This window comes from Macaca mulatta, chromosome 14 (assembly GCF_049350105.2).
Source record: "Macaca mulatta isolate MMU2019108-1 chromosome 14, T2T-MMU8v2.0, whole genome shotgun sequence".
Lineage (NCBI taxonomy): Eukaryota > Metazoa > Chordata > Mammalia > Primates > Cercopithecidae > Macaca > Macaca mulatta.
In genome coordinates, this window is record NC_133419.1 from 30,018,842 (window position 1) to 30,034,657 (window position 15,816).

Consider the following 15,816-nt stretch of genomic DNA (forward strand, 5'->3'; position numbering starts at 1 on the left):
CATCCTGAATTCATCTAAGTGTTCCTACCTCTTAGATTTCCTGCATATTATTTCCTTCCTCTCTCTAGCTCATTTTCTTGGACTTATCCTTAGGGCCAACTCAAGATATTTCTACTTAAAGCTTTTATTATGACGCAAGTGTGATAGTGTTCTACCTATATGACCCTGTAGCACTCTGTACTCATTTCTTTTTGAACATTTATCTCACTCTACTGGAGGAGATAGACAAATAAACAGTACATGGGTTCTTGGGGAAAAGGGAGTTTAGGAAGGATTTTTGCTGCCTGGGCAATTGGCATAGTGCCCTTACACACTCTAAGAAGCTTATTAAACATCTGTTGAATAAATAAATTCACTAACAAAGAACTCAAAGTATTAGAGTTGATGTTTTCTTTTTCTTTCTACTTGGCTATTAACAGGTGTAAGAAAAGGAACATTTTCATGCTCATGTATGCCTGTAACCTACAATGAGTACTTAAAGCATGTCTAGTATTTTTCTTATTCCACTTAATACAACCTCCTGTGAGGCTGGTATTAGCCTCATTCCCTATTTCATGCTCAGGTGAAAAGTGATTTCCTCAAGTGGGAACCAGAAGACCTGGGTTAGTGTTCTCACCCAAGATCCAGGGTCCTTTGCATCTTGATTTTCCATCAAAAGAATAAAAGCATCAATCTGCTTTTATTGTTTTTAAAAAATTCATTCATTCATTCATTCATTTTTGAGACAGAGTCTTGCTCTGTTGCCCAGGCTGGAGTACAGTGACACAATCTTGACTCACTGCAGCCTCCGCCTCCCAGGCTGAAACGATTCTCCTGCCTCAGCCTCCCAAGTAGCTGGGATTACAGGCATGTACCACCACGCCTGGCTAATTTTTGTATTTTTAGTACAGACTGGGTTTAGTAGAGACTGGGCTGGTCTTGCACTCGTGACCTCAAGTAATCCACCCACCTCTGCCTCCCAAAGTGCTGGGATTACAGGCATGAGCCACTGCATTCAGCCAGTCTGCTTTTATCCTGTACAACTCTGTCTTGCATCCATTCCTGTCCTAATGGCTATTTCATTGGCCAGAGTTCTTTTTCAGATGCAGGGAGATCTGATGGCATGGAAGAGATGTGGTGGTAAAAAGAAAAAATATGGGGAAAACTTACTCAGAAATCCTATTCCAAAAACTTGACTACTTCAGTGGCTGCTTCTGGAGAGCAAGGATTTGGTGTCAAGGGTTGAAGAAGCAGTCGTTTGTAAACTTATGTCAACCACTTGAGTGGAAATGGATTTGTTAAACTGGAAAAGTCGTTAACCCTTTAGCATAGTATTTTGTGTTTTTGTTCAAAACATGGTATGTGAGTGGAGTTATCCCCAAAAAGACCCAGCACGTAATGAGTGTCAACTATGGGCTAGGAACTGAATTTGTCTTCCTCAAATTCTATAAAGTATTAATAGTTATTTTGGCTACAAGAGAAAAATTATGGTTGAGCAAGTGTCTTAGTCCATTCAGACTGCATAACAAAATACTATATACCAGGTGGCTTATAAACAACAAAAATTTATTTCTTACAGTTCTGTGGAGGCTTGGAAGTTCAAGATCAAGGCACTGGCAGATTCTTTGTCTGGTGAGGGTCTGCTTCCTCATAGACAGCTATCTTTTCACTCTAGCCTCACATAGTAGAAAGGCCAACGAGTCTCTGTTGGGCCCCTTTTCTGAGGCCACCAATCCCATTCATGAAGGCTTCACCCATGTGACCTCATCACCTCCCAATGGTCCCGTCTCCAAATACAATCACCTTGGAGATTAGGTTTCTTCATATGAATTTGGGGGGGATGCAAACATTCAGATCACAGCAGTAAGTCATCCAGATTGCACAGTTAGTAAGTGGCTGAGCTAGATTCAAAACCAGGGCTGTGTGGTTCCAGGGTGCTTCTCAACATGTGGCAGATGCTGGATTCTGGAGTAGTACTGCCTGTGTTCACACTTGCTTTATGACTTTACTAGGATGTGAGACTTTGGGAAGCCACTAATCTCTCCAGGCCTTAGTTCTGTCATCTAGTAAATATGAATAATAATCCCTCTTCAGAGTTATAGTGAGGGTTAAATAAGGTAGTATCTATAAAGTATATTCTTTTTTTTTTTTTAATTTCTTGAGGCAGAGTCTCACTCTTGCACAGGCTGGAGTGCAGTGGCATCATCTCGGCTCACTGCAACCTCTGCCTCCCAGGTTCAAGCAATTCTCCCGTCTTAGCCTCCCGAGTATCTGGGATTATAGGCACACACCATCATGCCCGGCTAATTTTGTACTTTTAGTACTGTATTGTTAACCAGGCTTATCTCAAATGCCTGATCTCAGGTGATCCACCCACCTCGGCCTCCCAAAGTGCTGCGATTACAGGCGTGAGCCACCATGCCCAGCCTATAAAGAATATTCTTACACATAGTAAGTGTGATATAAATTTAATTGTCCTCATCATTATCACCACCACCACCATCATTACCTTTGGTCTCTTTCTTTGCCAATAATGCAAATTATTCTGGGCTATGAGATGAGTGGGTACTCAGAGTATTGCTCTGGAAGACTTTAGCATTCTTTGAAATTTTGCAATTGGTCAAAGGTATTGGATATGTAAACTAAAAAGTATCTGAGTCAGGTCTCAATCAATTTAGAAGCTTATTTTTCCAAGGTTAAAGACATGCCCAGAAGAAAAAAACATGGAATCACAGTAACAGTCTGTAGCCGGTACTTTTCTCCAAAGATGATTTTGAGGGCTTCCATATTTAAAAGGGAAATGCAGTCTGGAGGGAAAAGAGGGAGAGTCTGGTCACTTTACTGAATCCACATGTTGCCAGGGAAAAGAAGCTGGTAGGGGAATAGATAATTAGGTATTTGTCTTGTGCTCAGTAAATTGGCACTTTACATAAGATAAGGTGAACATAGAGTAGCTACCTGTGGAGATATTTAACTATTAGCTATCTGCTTAGGAACAGAAGGAAAGGCAGTTTCTTGCATGATTCAACTTTCGGCTTTTTCTTTTTTTTTTTTCCATTTGACATAGTAAATTGGGGGCTGGAGTTTTTGCTTTCCTTTCACAGATATATGACTCAGGATACATTCCAGGAGGGACTGAAAGTATAGTGGAGTAGCTCCAAAGTAGACCACAACCATATAATGGACAAATAGGTCAGCTAGTTAGTTGGGAGTGTTGCCATAGAAATTGTGCTATAAATAGGGTTAATGTTTTCAGGGGGTGATAGTAACTTAACTAGCCATATTTGGATGAGCTACCTAGAAGTTGCCACAAATATATTTGAATTGACTTGATACAATTTATAATAATATTAGAATTATACATCATAGATTAAATATTTTTTTGAGTTCCTATTAAATGTCCGGAAGCATGTAAGCACTTTGTTATCTTATTTCATCTTCACCACAACCTTATGTATTGGAGATTTTTATTATATTCATTTTATGAATGAGGCAACTAAGGCTCTCAAATGTCAAGTATCATCAGGGTTGTCACACAGGCAAGGGACAAATTGGCATTCAAATCCAAATCAGGCTGCCTCTAAAGTCTGTGCTTTTTCTTAACTACTGTCATGTATTCCTTCCTAAAACCCATACACTGGGACTTCTTAGCCACGTATTCCAAGTGCCCGATTTTGTGGATGACCTCAAGACCCAGTCTTCGTTCAGATGTAGACACGATCACCCTGAGGCGGATTCTCCAAAGCAGAAGAGGCGCAAGAGCATTCTCAGATGGAGAGAGGCCCAAAAGAGTTAAACTCCAGCTTTGATCACAATTTTCCCCACATTTTCTTCTTAGTTGAAATCAGAAAGACGACCAGCTTATACTTTGCAAACAACTGGCCTTGCAAGGGAGCCAGGCCTGATTCTTCCTAGTGCAGCTTCCTTATTATTCTCTAATAAGAAATAGATTTAATAATAGCAACTAGAATTTATTTAGAGTTTGTTCCAAGAACAAGTTAAAGTTTCCGCTTTGCCTGGAACTAATATTATTTGAATTGAAAGCTACAATGTCCTGGACTAAGACTGTCTCAGCAGCATCTTTATGTAAACAACTTCATTTTAATTTTTTTAAAACATTTTTTGTAGTTTTTCAGCATCCTTTTAAGACTTTGAATATCTGGTAAACATGGCCAAAAGGATTCTTCACACTGATTTGACTTGAACTTATGGATGAGAGGAGAAAACTTACTCTTAAGAATTTAATTAGCTTTCCTGGCACTGAATTTCTGAGAGAGAGAGAGTTATCAACCATCCTTTTTTCAAGTTAAAACTTGCAACACAAGATTTGGAGAAGGATTTTCTTAATATTTCCTGATTCCAGAAACACTCTGGGAGATTTAATTTTTTTTTAGGTTAATAGAGCAAGATAAAGTATTTTGTTTTTTTCAGGACGAGTAGTCAGTTATAACACATATTGGTCAATGAGAAAATTATGGCTGGATTTCTTATCTAACAGCTGTGTCTGTGTGTGAGGGAAGTGGGTGCAGGGAGAAAGGAAGGCTTAGTTCCCATTCTTACAAAAACAGTGACTTTTCTACTATGAGAAAGTTCACAGATGGTTAGTTTTTCCAGTAAAACTAATAAGTAACATAAGCAGAAATAGTGTAGAGTCTTCAAAAACAGAACAGTTTAAATCAGGAGTGGTTGCTGCACTCAGCTAGGTGTGTCTGGAGCCTGTGTACTAATTCTGATTTAGACACATTATTTTTCTTTAATCCTTTCTTTCCTCCTCCTCCTCCTCCTTTTCCTTTGCTACTGGTTATTGGTGTTTACCATTTGCCAGACATTTTACCAAGCCCTTTACGTATAATATCTCACTGAATTTTCACACGGTCTATGAGAGAAGTATAAGCATCATCTCCAACTGACAAACAAGGAAGTCAAGGCTCATGAAGGTTAAGTAACTTGCCCCAAATCAAGCAGAGGGAAAAGGTAGAGCCAGAACTCAACCCTACATCTCTCTGACTCTAGACCTTGACCTCTCAACCACCACATAATACTGCTTCCTCACTGAACCTTTTCTGTTCTTTGTTCTCAGGGACAGGATGAGAACTTCAGTCAATGTTGTGGGTGACTCTTTTGGGGCTGGGATAGTCTATCACCTCTCCAAGTCTGAGCTGGATACCATTGACTCCCAGCATCGAGTGCATGAAGATATTGAAATGACCAAGACTCAATCCATTTATGATGACATGAAGAACCATAGGGAAAGCAACTCTAATCAATGTGTCTATGCTGCACACAACTCTGTCATAGTAGATGAGTGCAAGGTACATTTCCCATTCATGGATATCGAGACCTGTATATAGTAGTGCATGCTCGATTTCTTAAGAAAAAAAAACAAACAAACCATAAAGCCCTGCATGTATTATTGTCACATTTATTTTCCTAAAGAATCATGTAACCCAAGCTTCTGTGAGTCCCAGATCATCTAATTCTGTGTCTAACGTGGCAGGAAATCAACAAGTCTGACAGAGAAAGAGTCAATCAGTTGCTTATTTTGTCCATGTGACATGAAACAACCATTGGATTCCCCCATCTACCCCACTTGACTAATTTGACCAGTTATCTTGAATATTTTGCCCAAGAATTTGTGGTTACTAGAGCTTTTCTGACTTTCAAATATTTGATTCCTCAATTGAAACATCAAGAGAAATCCCAAGCTGATGTACCTATCACAAGTATTGTCCTTGCTATATATCACATATTGGTCAAAAATGTGCCCACAGAACTTTACACAACTATCTTTTTCTTTTGTGGGAAAGGTGAATTTTGACCTGAGAGTACCTTGCTCCAAAAGTGGGTAAACAATTTCAAGTAGAGAACAGGTATCCTTCAGGACAATTATCCAGAAATGTCTTTTTAAAAACACTACATCTCAGACACTGCCTGGCTGCGCCATGCAGCATGGATGTTCTGGGCTCTCCTCCAAGCTGTTGGGTGCTAATTCTTCAAGCTTGATGGGCTCTGTCTAGCCTTCATTGTAACTAATTTGACATTGTCAAAGTCAGAGTGTCATGACCAGAGTAAAGCAAACTTGGAGAAACCCTGGCAGGTGAGCAGAATCAACTCTGGGGGTTGGTTTCTAAAATGATTCCACACAGCAGCTGAGGACAAGCTGAACCCAGCCAGAGATCTCTGGTACCTTTTTGACTTCTGTTGACAAGGTCACATTTAATCACTAATTTCTTCCTTTATTACTTCTGGGTCATTACAAATACATACTATGGCTCTTGCTGGGCAACTAAGGATGTCACAGAAATAATTCTCTTTACTGGATTGTAACATAGGTCCAGAATTCTTGTGGACTAGCACAGGCTTTTGCTTGTCCTCTCTATGTAAGATACATACATGGGTGAACAAGGACTCTGAAACAAATTAGGGAGGGAAACCATCCATCAAGAGGCAATTGCACAAGTTTATTAATTGACTCAGTGAAAATGATTCAAATTATTAGAAATTCAGATGTGCCTAAAGGACATGATGCATTCTCATGGAAAGCTGGTGTTTCCCACATCTGAGTGAATGCGCTGGATTATTCCCTGTCAAAATGTTAGTTTGAATCAACAAGGGTCAATAATCTTGTGAATGGCTTTATGTTCTATTATATTTAAGTACTTGTTGTGTGCCTTGTAAGGTTTAGTTGAGTGTCCCTGTCTCATTCCTGTGAGATCCTATATTTTGATTATTCATCAAGTATTTACTAAATGCCTATTATCTATAAAGCCATAAATTAGGCACTGGAGGACAGCAAGAAGAATGTACAATGTTGATAAGACTTGAACTCAAATTATTGCCATATGAGGAAAAGTTATGTAAAACAAAACATCACAATTTTTTAAAAATTTCATAATTATATTTGAGAAGAATCCTAGTGGTTAATTGCGTATGGCCCTTTTGGAGTTTCTCAAGAGGCTTCTTAATATTTTGTAGGACACTTTTTTAAAAAGAAGGTGTGTGCACGTGGAGATATCTTTAGATTTCAGACTTCCTGGATTTGTTTTTGAAGGACATCAAGCACATGAGGATAAATTTGCTTCTTTTTGTTTGTTTCTGAGACAGAGTTTCGCTCTTGTTGCCCAGGCTGGAGTGCAACGGCGTGCTCTCTGCTCACCGCAACCTCCGCCTCCCAGGTTCAAGCGATTCTTCTGCCTCCGCCTCTTGAGTAGCTGGGATTTTTTTTTTTTTTTTTTTTTGTATTTTCAGTAGAGACAGGATTTCTCTGGTCAGTAACTCCTTATCTCGGGTGATCCACCCGCCTCGGCCTCACGAGCTGCTGAGATTACAGGCGTGAGCCACTGTGCCTGGCCAATTTGCTTCATTTTTAAAAGCAAACTATTTCAAGCCCTATAAGGAAATGTTGTGAATTATCCATATCAGTAGGAAGTAAGCTAATTAGCAGTAAGGCTTTGTCCCCAGTTATACTACTGTGACCCAGCACCTAAAATAGTGTCTGGCATGTTGTAGGGGTCTCAATAAATATTTGTTGAATGTATCCTTTTAGCATCTTTAGTCCTTGCTGTATTTCAGATAATGTTTTTGCTGGACATTCCATAGAGATAGTGGATCAATCTCTATATAAATGGTCAGTCAGCCAACCATCTGCAAACTCATTGGTTAATTAGCCTTTAGGTGACCAGTGGTCAAGCTGAGCAGGTCTTGAAGATGATGAAAATAGCTCTATTGGTTTATCAACTGTTTCAGCTGTTTACATTTTTAATGAAATGGTTGGGTTCAGCTCAGTGAAGGCTATTTTATCCTCAGCCTTTGCTAGGTAAAGCAAGTTGATTTTTCTCACTCTAAATCAGTTAACTGTGTTGACGCTGATGTGGGAAGGAGGCAGCCAGAGCCATGGAGATACATTTACACCTTTCTGAGGATATCTGGGTCACATTTATTTATTCCTTTGAGCTTCCTTATGGTTAATTCTGTCTCGCTATTTCCCACTTTTTAAAAACTGAGATGGGAGATGTCAGCACTTGCTGCCAATGCCATCCTCTTTTTCTTTTCTATTATCCAAGTGGTTGGAGCAGAGAGGATTGGGGAATGGAGTCCTAGCTTTCTTTAGCCCAACCAAGAAAGGAAATGCCAAAAAAAAGCTGCTGTCCCAGATACTTTGAAACATAGGCCCCAGTATTTACAAACAAAAAAAACAAAAAACAAAAAAACACTTCCCCCCAAGTGCTGTCTGGTCTTCCAAAGGCACCACACTGTGATTGATAATTTTGTACCACTATTGATGTGGTTCATCACCGAGAGCCAAATAGGCACATTCAAGATCATAGTGAACAGGCAACTTTCTCCAGGCAGACAGTCTGTCCCTGGCAGTCTTTCTTGACAGTTCACTGAAAGGGAAACAAATTTGCTGCAGCTCTGGTCAAAACTTTAACCATTTCAAGCATTGTTATGTCTCGTTGGTCTGTGTATTCAAACTCTTGCCTGGTAATAGTAGTTTGAAGTTACACAATAGTTTTCAAGTTTAATCAGAATAACTGCATGTGGAGCTGTCATTGCTAATTGCATGGTCTGTTTTTCGGAAAAAAAAAAATTGAGGGGCTAATGGGGATTGGATGAATGGTTTTTATTTTCCTTTGCTTGATTCGTTGAAGGGCACTTGGTTTTCTGTTCCTAGCATGTTGTATGTGGTCATGATGCATGCATTTCACTTCCACTTGGGTAAGAAGAAAGTCAGATTTCTTTCAAACATTGCTGTGTTTGTCATGTCTTCATATTCTAATGCTTTCATAAATCCAGTCTCTCCATTATGTGGAATATCAGTCGTGGGTTTAAGTTTGCACATGACGTTGAGGACAGACAGAAGGTAAGCTAGGAAAACTACTTAGAAGTGGAGGGGAAAACCTCCTATTCTGCAAAAAGGTTCAGTTCACTTTGAGCCAGGGAAGCATAATATAGATGGTCTGGTAATAATATAGCATAATATAGATGGTAATTATATCTGATTATTAAATGTCTGCATTTAAGTAATTTAGATAAACATTGTCACCAATCTCAGACTTTTAATTCTCCCTACTTTTCTTTTTAATCTTTAAAGCTGGGATAGCTTATTTGGCACAGCTGAAACGTCATGATTTCTGATATAAAAATTAGACATGTATGCCATCTACCTGGTGTCATTGCAACTGAATCTTTCACATGCATGAGTAGAACTAGATACCTAGTTCTGGATTTCTTCCTCTGTGGTTGTATGGAGTAGCACGTGGGCACTATATTTTAAGGACTGTGTTATTGTGTGATGGATCTTTGGGTAGTTAGACACCCTGCAACACTAAAAACATAGTAGAAGTTATTCCCCAAATTGCAAAGCAGCTTTAATACACTGATACTCCCACGGCAGATATGGATTTTTTTTTTTTTTTTTTTTTTTTGAGGCGGAGTCTCGCTCTGTCGCCCAGGCTGGAGTGCAGTGGCGCGATCTCGGCTCACTGCAAGCTCCGCCTCCCGGGTTCCCGCCATTCTCCTGCCTCAGCCTCCCGAGTAGCTGGGACTACAGGCGCCACCACCACGCTCGGCTAATTTTTTTGTATTTTTAGTGGAGACGGGGTTTCATTGTGTTAGCCAGGATGGTCTCGATCTCCTGACCTCGTGATCCGCCCGTCTCGGCCTCCCAAAGTGCTGGGATTACAGGCTTGAGCCACCGCGCCCGGCCCAGATATGGATTTTTAAAATTCACAGATCACTGTTGAAACCCAAGACAGGCTCAAATTCAATTTGGAAAGAACTCCATTTAAAACTAATATTTCAGTCATGTCATATAATCTTGGATTTGGTGCTTCTCCACATAACCCACAGGGCTTTCTTCTGGTTCATGGCCTGTAAGCTGGATGTTGATGATAATTATTTTCAGGTAACTCTGGCAGCCAATGGAAAGTCAGCCGACTGCAGTGTTGAGGAAGAACCTTGGAAACGTGAGAAATAAGGATATGAGTCTCAGCAAATTCTTGAATAAACTCCCCAGCGTATCCTATGGTAAATGATGATTTAAACAAGCTTTCTTTAAAAAGGAAAAAAATGAAAAAAAATGCATATATTTCTATGTTTACTTAATCTGTTAGCCGAGGCTTAGAGGAGCTCTTGTGAGTCAGTGATGACAGGCACGGTGCTGTGTCTTTGCCAAATAATGCTTTATAACCGTCTAATTTTCTCACTTGTATTATTATTTGAATGGATGCTGCTGGAGGAATCAGTTTGAATTGAAGACATGTTCTTGCCAGCTTCACTTTTCTCCCTGGATGCTCTTTTCCCAGGGGACATGAGTAAAGCAGTGTGGTATACTCCAGGGACTTGGGATAATGAGCAAACACACAGTGTGTTATTCCTTAAAGTGTTCTCCATGTCTCGCCTTGTTATGCACAAGAGATTCTATTAAAAGCCTCTAGAAGTAACTCCCTTTAAAATGTCTAGTAGAGTTTGCACATGGGCTGATTAAAAGCAAATACCTGTCTTAGGGAATTCTGACAATTTATTTTCCATATGCTCTTTAAGTAAAATGTTTCAAAGAGAGTTTTAGAGGGAGCCATGCTCTTAAAGGCAGTTGATTAAAGAACCTATTACATCTCTGCCTTACCCTGTGTAATCTATGAGAACAATGGTTGAAATTTCAAACTATGCTTCATAATTCTTTCTAAATTTGATAATTGATTAGAAAGTATTTTATATATAACCACTGTACACATTGACAAAAGTAAGAGAGCACAGTCAACATAAAATTTAACCAGAGTTAAATATTCAAATTTATTTATGTTTGGTTTGCCTTCACCTGGTGTAGTAAAATCAAGTGAGATTATTTGGTGTATGTTTTGCTTTGTTTAACCCAAAATATTATTTTTTGAGTTCCTAAAGACAAAGACATTTTTAATCTGTCAATTATTTCAGTCATCATGTCTTCATCCTAGAAAGCCTCGACATTTTGCTGTCCTCACACATGGAAGACACTTGTGTTGGCTGTGCCTCTTTTAATGTCATCTCTTGATGAAACAAAAATACTGGTATTTATCTAATATGTAGAAAGCATTTTGTTATCTTCTATCAAAGCACATAAAACCAGTTATAGGACACAATTGGAAGCAGAGCCAGTCTTCCTCCTCAATCTTCTCAGTAGAGAGGAACAGAAAACAAACATCTGTGCAAAACCCTATAAAAGTGACATTCCTATGGCAGAGTCCAGGCAGCCTTGAACAATGACGTGGCAACCAAGGATGGCTCTGTACAACTTCATGGATGGAATCTTGTTTAAGGCTGTGAAGTGTTAAGGAATAAATAATATAATTGGTGTAGCACAGTGCCTTGCATGCAGTAGGCAGCCAACAAGTTCTTAATGATTGGTTATGCAAGCTAAAATTTTTAATGTCTCTACTATCCTTTTTTTATTGAATAATGCACAGTATTTTCCTAATGTTGTTGGGTTTGGGAGTAAGCTTGGGACTTTAATCATTGAGAAATAAAGCACATTTGACTCTAAGAAGTATGTAGAACCTTGTTTATAGGTGAGAGTAGGCTGTATTATATGAAACCAGCAGAGGGATGCTGAGATAGTCATGGTTTATAGAACCCAAATTCTCTGAGATGAGGGTGCTTATGGACCTCAAATAGCCTTTCTTATCTACTCCTTGTGACTTCTCTCTTCTAAATCAGATACCTTTGAAACATACAAGAGACATGAGATTCCAGTTGTTTTTGTCTCCTAAACCCTAGTTATTTTTGGATACGGATCACTACTGAACAGTATTAGGCAACTTTTCATTTTTGTTTTTTTTTTTAGATGGAGTCTCGCTCTGTTGCCCAGGCTGGAGTGCAGTGGCACGATCTCGGCTCACTGCACTGCACCCTCTGCCTTTCTAGTTCAAGCGATTCTCCTGTGTCAGCTTCCCAAGTAGCTGGGACTACAGATGCATGCCACCACGCCTGGCTAATTTTTTGTGTTTTTAGTAGAGATGGGTTTCATCATGTTAGCCAGGATGGTCTCAATCTCCTGACCTCGTGATCCACCCGCCACGGCCTCCCAAAGTGCTGGGATTACAGGCATGAGCCACCGCGCCTGGTCAGAAAATGCATTCTTTACAGCAAATGTTGCAGGTTAAGGAGACAGTTCTTGGGTTTAGCTGTGAAACTGTTTAGGATTTTCTTTAAGTGGTGTTCCCAAGAGCTTTTCTATGGTAAGTTGGAGGCTCTAGGCAAAGTGTTTAGGAGCTTGTTGTTTTTTGCTATGGAAGGCCAACTTTGGGATTTGTATATATGGGCATGTTTCTCAAAGGAGTGATCACAGGATTGTCTTCTCAAAACTCTGCCTGAAACCTTTCTGGTGTGTTTTGTCTTCAACTTTTTCCTAGCTATCCTATTAGCCTGTAAATATATCAGTAGACAATGTGTTTGGAAGAAACAAGGTGTACAACTTCACAAAGCAAGTTTTTCTGGTTCGAGACTTACTGTTTGCAGGAAGTCTCATGAGAATATCATAGAAAATCATACTTATCTGGAAATTCAATAAGTCATATTAAAAATAAACAATTTCTTGAACTCAGGACTAGCCTGAAAATCCAAAATGTATGTAGACATATGTCTATGTCCTCTGTTTTTTTTTGTTTGTTTTTTTTTTTTGGTTTTTTTTAAGCCTCATTTATTTCTCCCATGCCATGCCCATTTGCGATTTTCTTTGCCCAGCATATGTGCCATAAACAGAACAAATGGATCCAAGGTATACCTCTAATAACCTTTATCTGAATAGAATACATTTAACCTGTCAATTATATGTGTAGATTTATCCTAATTGGTTCAACATGTATATGAATGCTTGTAATAGTCTGTTACTGTTTGATAATGCATAAATGTTATATTTATATACAGTTACAGCAGGCCAGAAACATACACACACTGCATCCTGTAAGGTCTGTAAATCAGGGCTTTGGCAATGCCATTTTGTTATAGACTCATTCACTTTTTTTAGGAATCAGAATCATTTCAGGAGAAAACCAACCAAGTAGACTTTAATTCTTCTCTTTCTCATTCTTATCCTTTGAGAAACCCAAGTGGAATCATCAGTTAATTACTTACTCAAATTCAATCAATCAAATCCAGTGGGTGAGAAGAATGGCTTATCTTTCAAGGTAATGCTTTACCTTAGCTCTTTGAGGGCATGCTTCCCATACAAAGAGCATCAGAAAATCAGGGCAATCATCTAGATCTCACAGATCTTCAACATAGGACTCTAGCTTATGACATCTGAACCACAGAGCTATCAGATTCAGTTTTTACTACCTATTGAGTGTGTAGAGACACAGCCTATGGTTTTGCTGCCTGTGGAAGTTACCATACCCTGTAAAAGACAAATATTTCTTTCTCCTCTCGAACCACTAGTCAGCCTGGATATTCATGAAAGCTGAAAGAAGGGGTGCCAAAATGCCTAGCTTCTGGATTTAGACTCATGGAATGTGAGAAAGGCTTAGGAAAAATTCAAGTCATGGGGAGATTCCTGCTAGGTGATGCCAGGAATCCCAATGACCTGTTGATTAGAGAGTCTCTGGTCATTTCCACTTGTGCATGGAGAAATATGTCATTTGCAAATGTATCTAGTCAAGAAGCCCTTTTGGAATAAAGTGGTTGGGAAACTCATTTACTGGGTCCCCCAAAGGAAACCCAATTCTGCCATGTTTTTGCAAATACTACACGTCCCTTTGCTCTCAATAGCAAAAGTTATCTTATAGTGTTTTACTTTTGTCAGAATCAAGGCTTCGGCCACAGGTGCAATATTTTCCCATGGAATGCAGCAATAAATTCAAGTAGGTATATCCATGCTCAGAGAGAATTCTCCATAGTTCTGACTCCTGAAAAACAAGTCTCATCAGCTCTCACCTGGTTTGATGACTGAAAGTGCACAGCAGTTACACCCTAGTGGAAGTGATTTTTCTCACCTCGCTGCTCTCTAACTCTTACGGCTATCTAGTTGTCTGAGCTGCTGGTTTGTTTTACTTATTCTCCAGCTGAACTCATTCCAAGCCAAGAAAAAGGACCAAATGAAATTTTCAGTTATTATCATACTTGTTCCTTGAATAAGAATGCTAGAGTCTGGAGGTGTAAGAAGACTAAGTTAAAGCAAACAGCCTGAAGGAATTCTGGAGTGAGAGTTTTGTAAGTCTAGTTGTCAAAGAAGATAAATGGTCTCAGTATCTGTAGTAATTTCTGGTTAAGCCTAGAAGGATCACTGAGTGCCAACCCAGGCAGGTGGCACTAGAGGCAGATTGTTCTCCTAGTGTAGAGTGAGTTTCCAGTTGCTCATGAAACATGTGCTTATGATTTTCCCTAAAAGAAAACCAAATTTTCTACTCCTCCTCCTTCTTTCCTATCATTCCACTTATTGTTGCTGCTTTGCAAACAGACAGCTTAGTAAGCCATCACACAAATTAGTGTGAGGCTTGGTTTTAAAACAGATAACAGAGAATCTTGATTAAATAATATCCAACTTTGTAGCGTAACACAGCTAATTCAGGCAATGACATAGAGATGATAAGAAACAACATGGTTTGGTAGAGGGAACATTTGATTTCAACTCTGCCCATCTTTAGCTGTATGACTTACGTAAGTCATTTTGTGTCCAAGCCCCATTTTCTCCCATATGAAAAGTGAAGGGGTTGGATTAAATGATTAAAATCCCCTTCCAGCCCTGTGATCCCAACGTATTATGATCTCTGCTTTGTTTCCTTCTTAAGAGGCTTCCTACTATAAAATGTGACCTATTTACATTTTAAGTTGAAGGAGCCCACAATAATGAATTATCAGTTTAGATTTTTCTCATCCCCTCTGGGAGAAATTAAATTCAAGCCTCTATTCATTTTATGTCTTATAACAAGCTTGGAAGGTGGCCATGTTCATTCACAGTTGGATGTTTTGAGACACCAATACACGTTTTTTCCTAAAAGTTCTCTCTACCTAAACTCACCTTCCTAATAGAAGTAGTGATTTGGCTCACAAAAAAATGTTTCCAGAGTCACCATGAGAGGACTGGATGAACCTACAGCCTCACTCAAGCTCTTGCATCATTCCTGCTGTAGCAACAGAGCCCATTCTGAACACCCAAAAAACACAATTTTCTCCAACAATTCTAATTGCCAACCCAGTGTGGGAATTTGAGAGCCTTTGGCAAATAACCTTGAACACTCTTATGAAATTTGGTGCAACACTTACACAATCACGGCAACTGTTTGTAAATATCTTCTCTTCTCTGCCAGCATGTAGACATGCACATCCACTCACAAGTAAGCCCGCAAATTCATTTTCACATTTTCCTCTTGGTTTCTTTTTATCATGGGCATCACATTGCAGGAAGAGATGCTCTAACTTACAAGAATGGAATTTTCTGACTATCTTTGCCCTCTTCAAGGCCTGATGAGTTTCTAGGGTGGATGGGATACAATGCATGGTCTACAAGGTGCATATCACCAGCCATGATCTTTAAACACCCTCTTGTACTTTCCAGCACTGCTGCAATGGCCCATGGCTGGCACCTCTGCTCTTTGTCCAAACTTCTGCTAAATAGAATAGTGTTGGTATTTACTGTGTTGTGAACTCCTTTATTGCCAGAGAAGACTTCAGCTCTTTAGGTTTGCAGGGGCAAAATGTAAAGCTAGGACTGAAAGGACAGGGTTTTGTTTGTTGGCCGGCTTTATTCCATTAGTGCAAAAAACCTGATGCAAGGGCAGCAAGATATACACAGTTTCTTCATTGACCCATATAAGAACCTGTAGAAAAGTGAGAGATGCCCCTAAGTTCCTATTTCATTTATCC

General features: G+C 39.4%; 1 protein-coding gene across 7 annotated transcripts in view; it reads left to right on the forward strand.

Annotated features, from left to right (window-relative positions):
* SLC1A2 (solute carrier family 1 member 2) overlaps nucleotides 1-14,708 on the forward strand; it is a 167,095-nt gene extending 152,387 nt beyond the window's left edge. For 4 of the 7 annotated variants that reach the window (XM_077960357.1, XM_015114491.3, XM_077960356.1 and 1 more), the window contains 2 exons: nucleotides 5,060-5,291; nucleotides 9,887-11,500. In XM_077960357.1, coding sequence (XP_077816483.1) covers nucleotides 5,060-5,291; nucleotides 9,887-9,958 — 304 coding nt within the window. In that variant the 3' untranslated portion in view covers nucleotides 9,959-11,500. 7 annotated transcript variants of the gene reach the window in all.
* The last annotated feature ends 1,108 nt before the right edge of the window (nucleotides 14,709-15,816 follow it).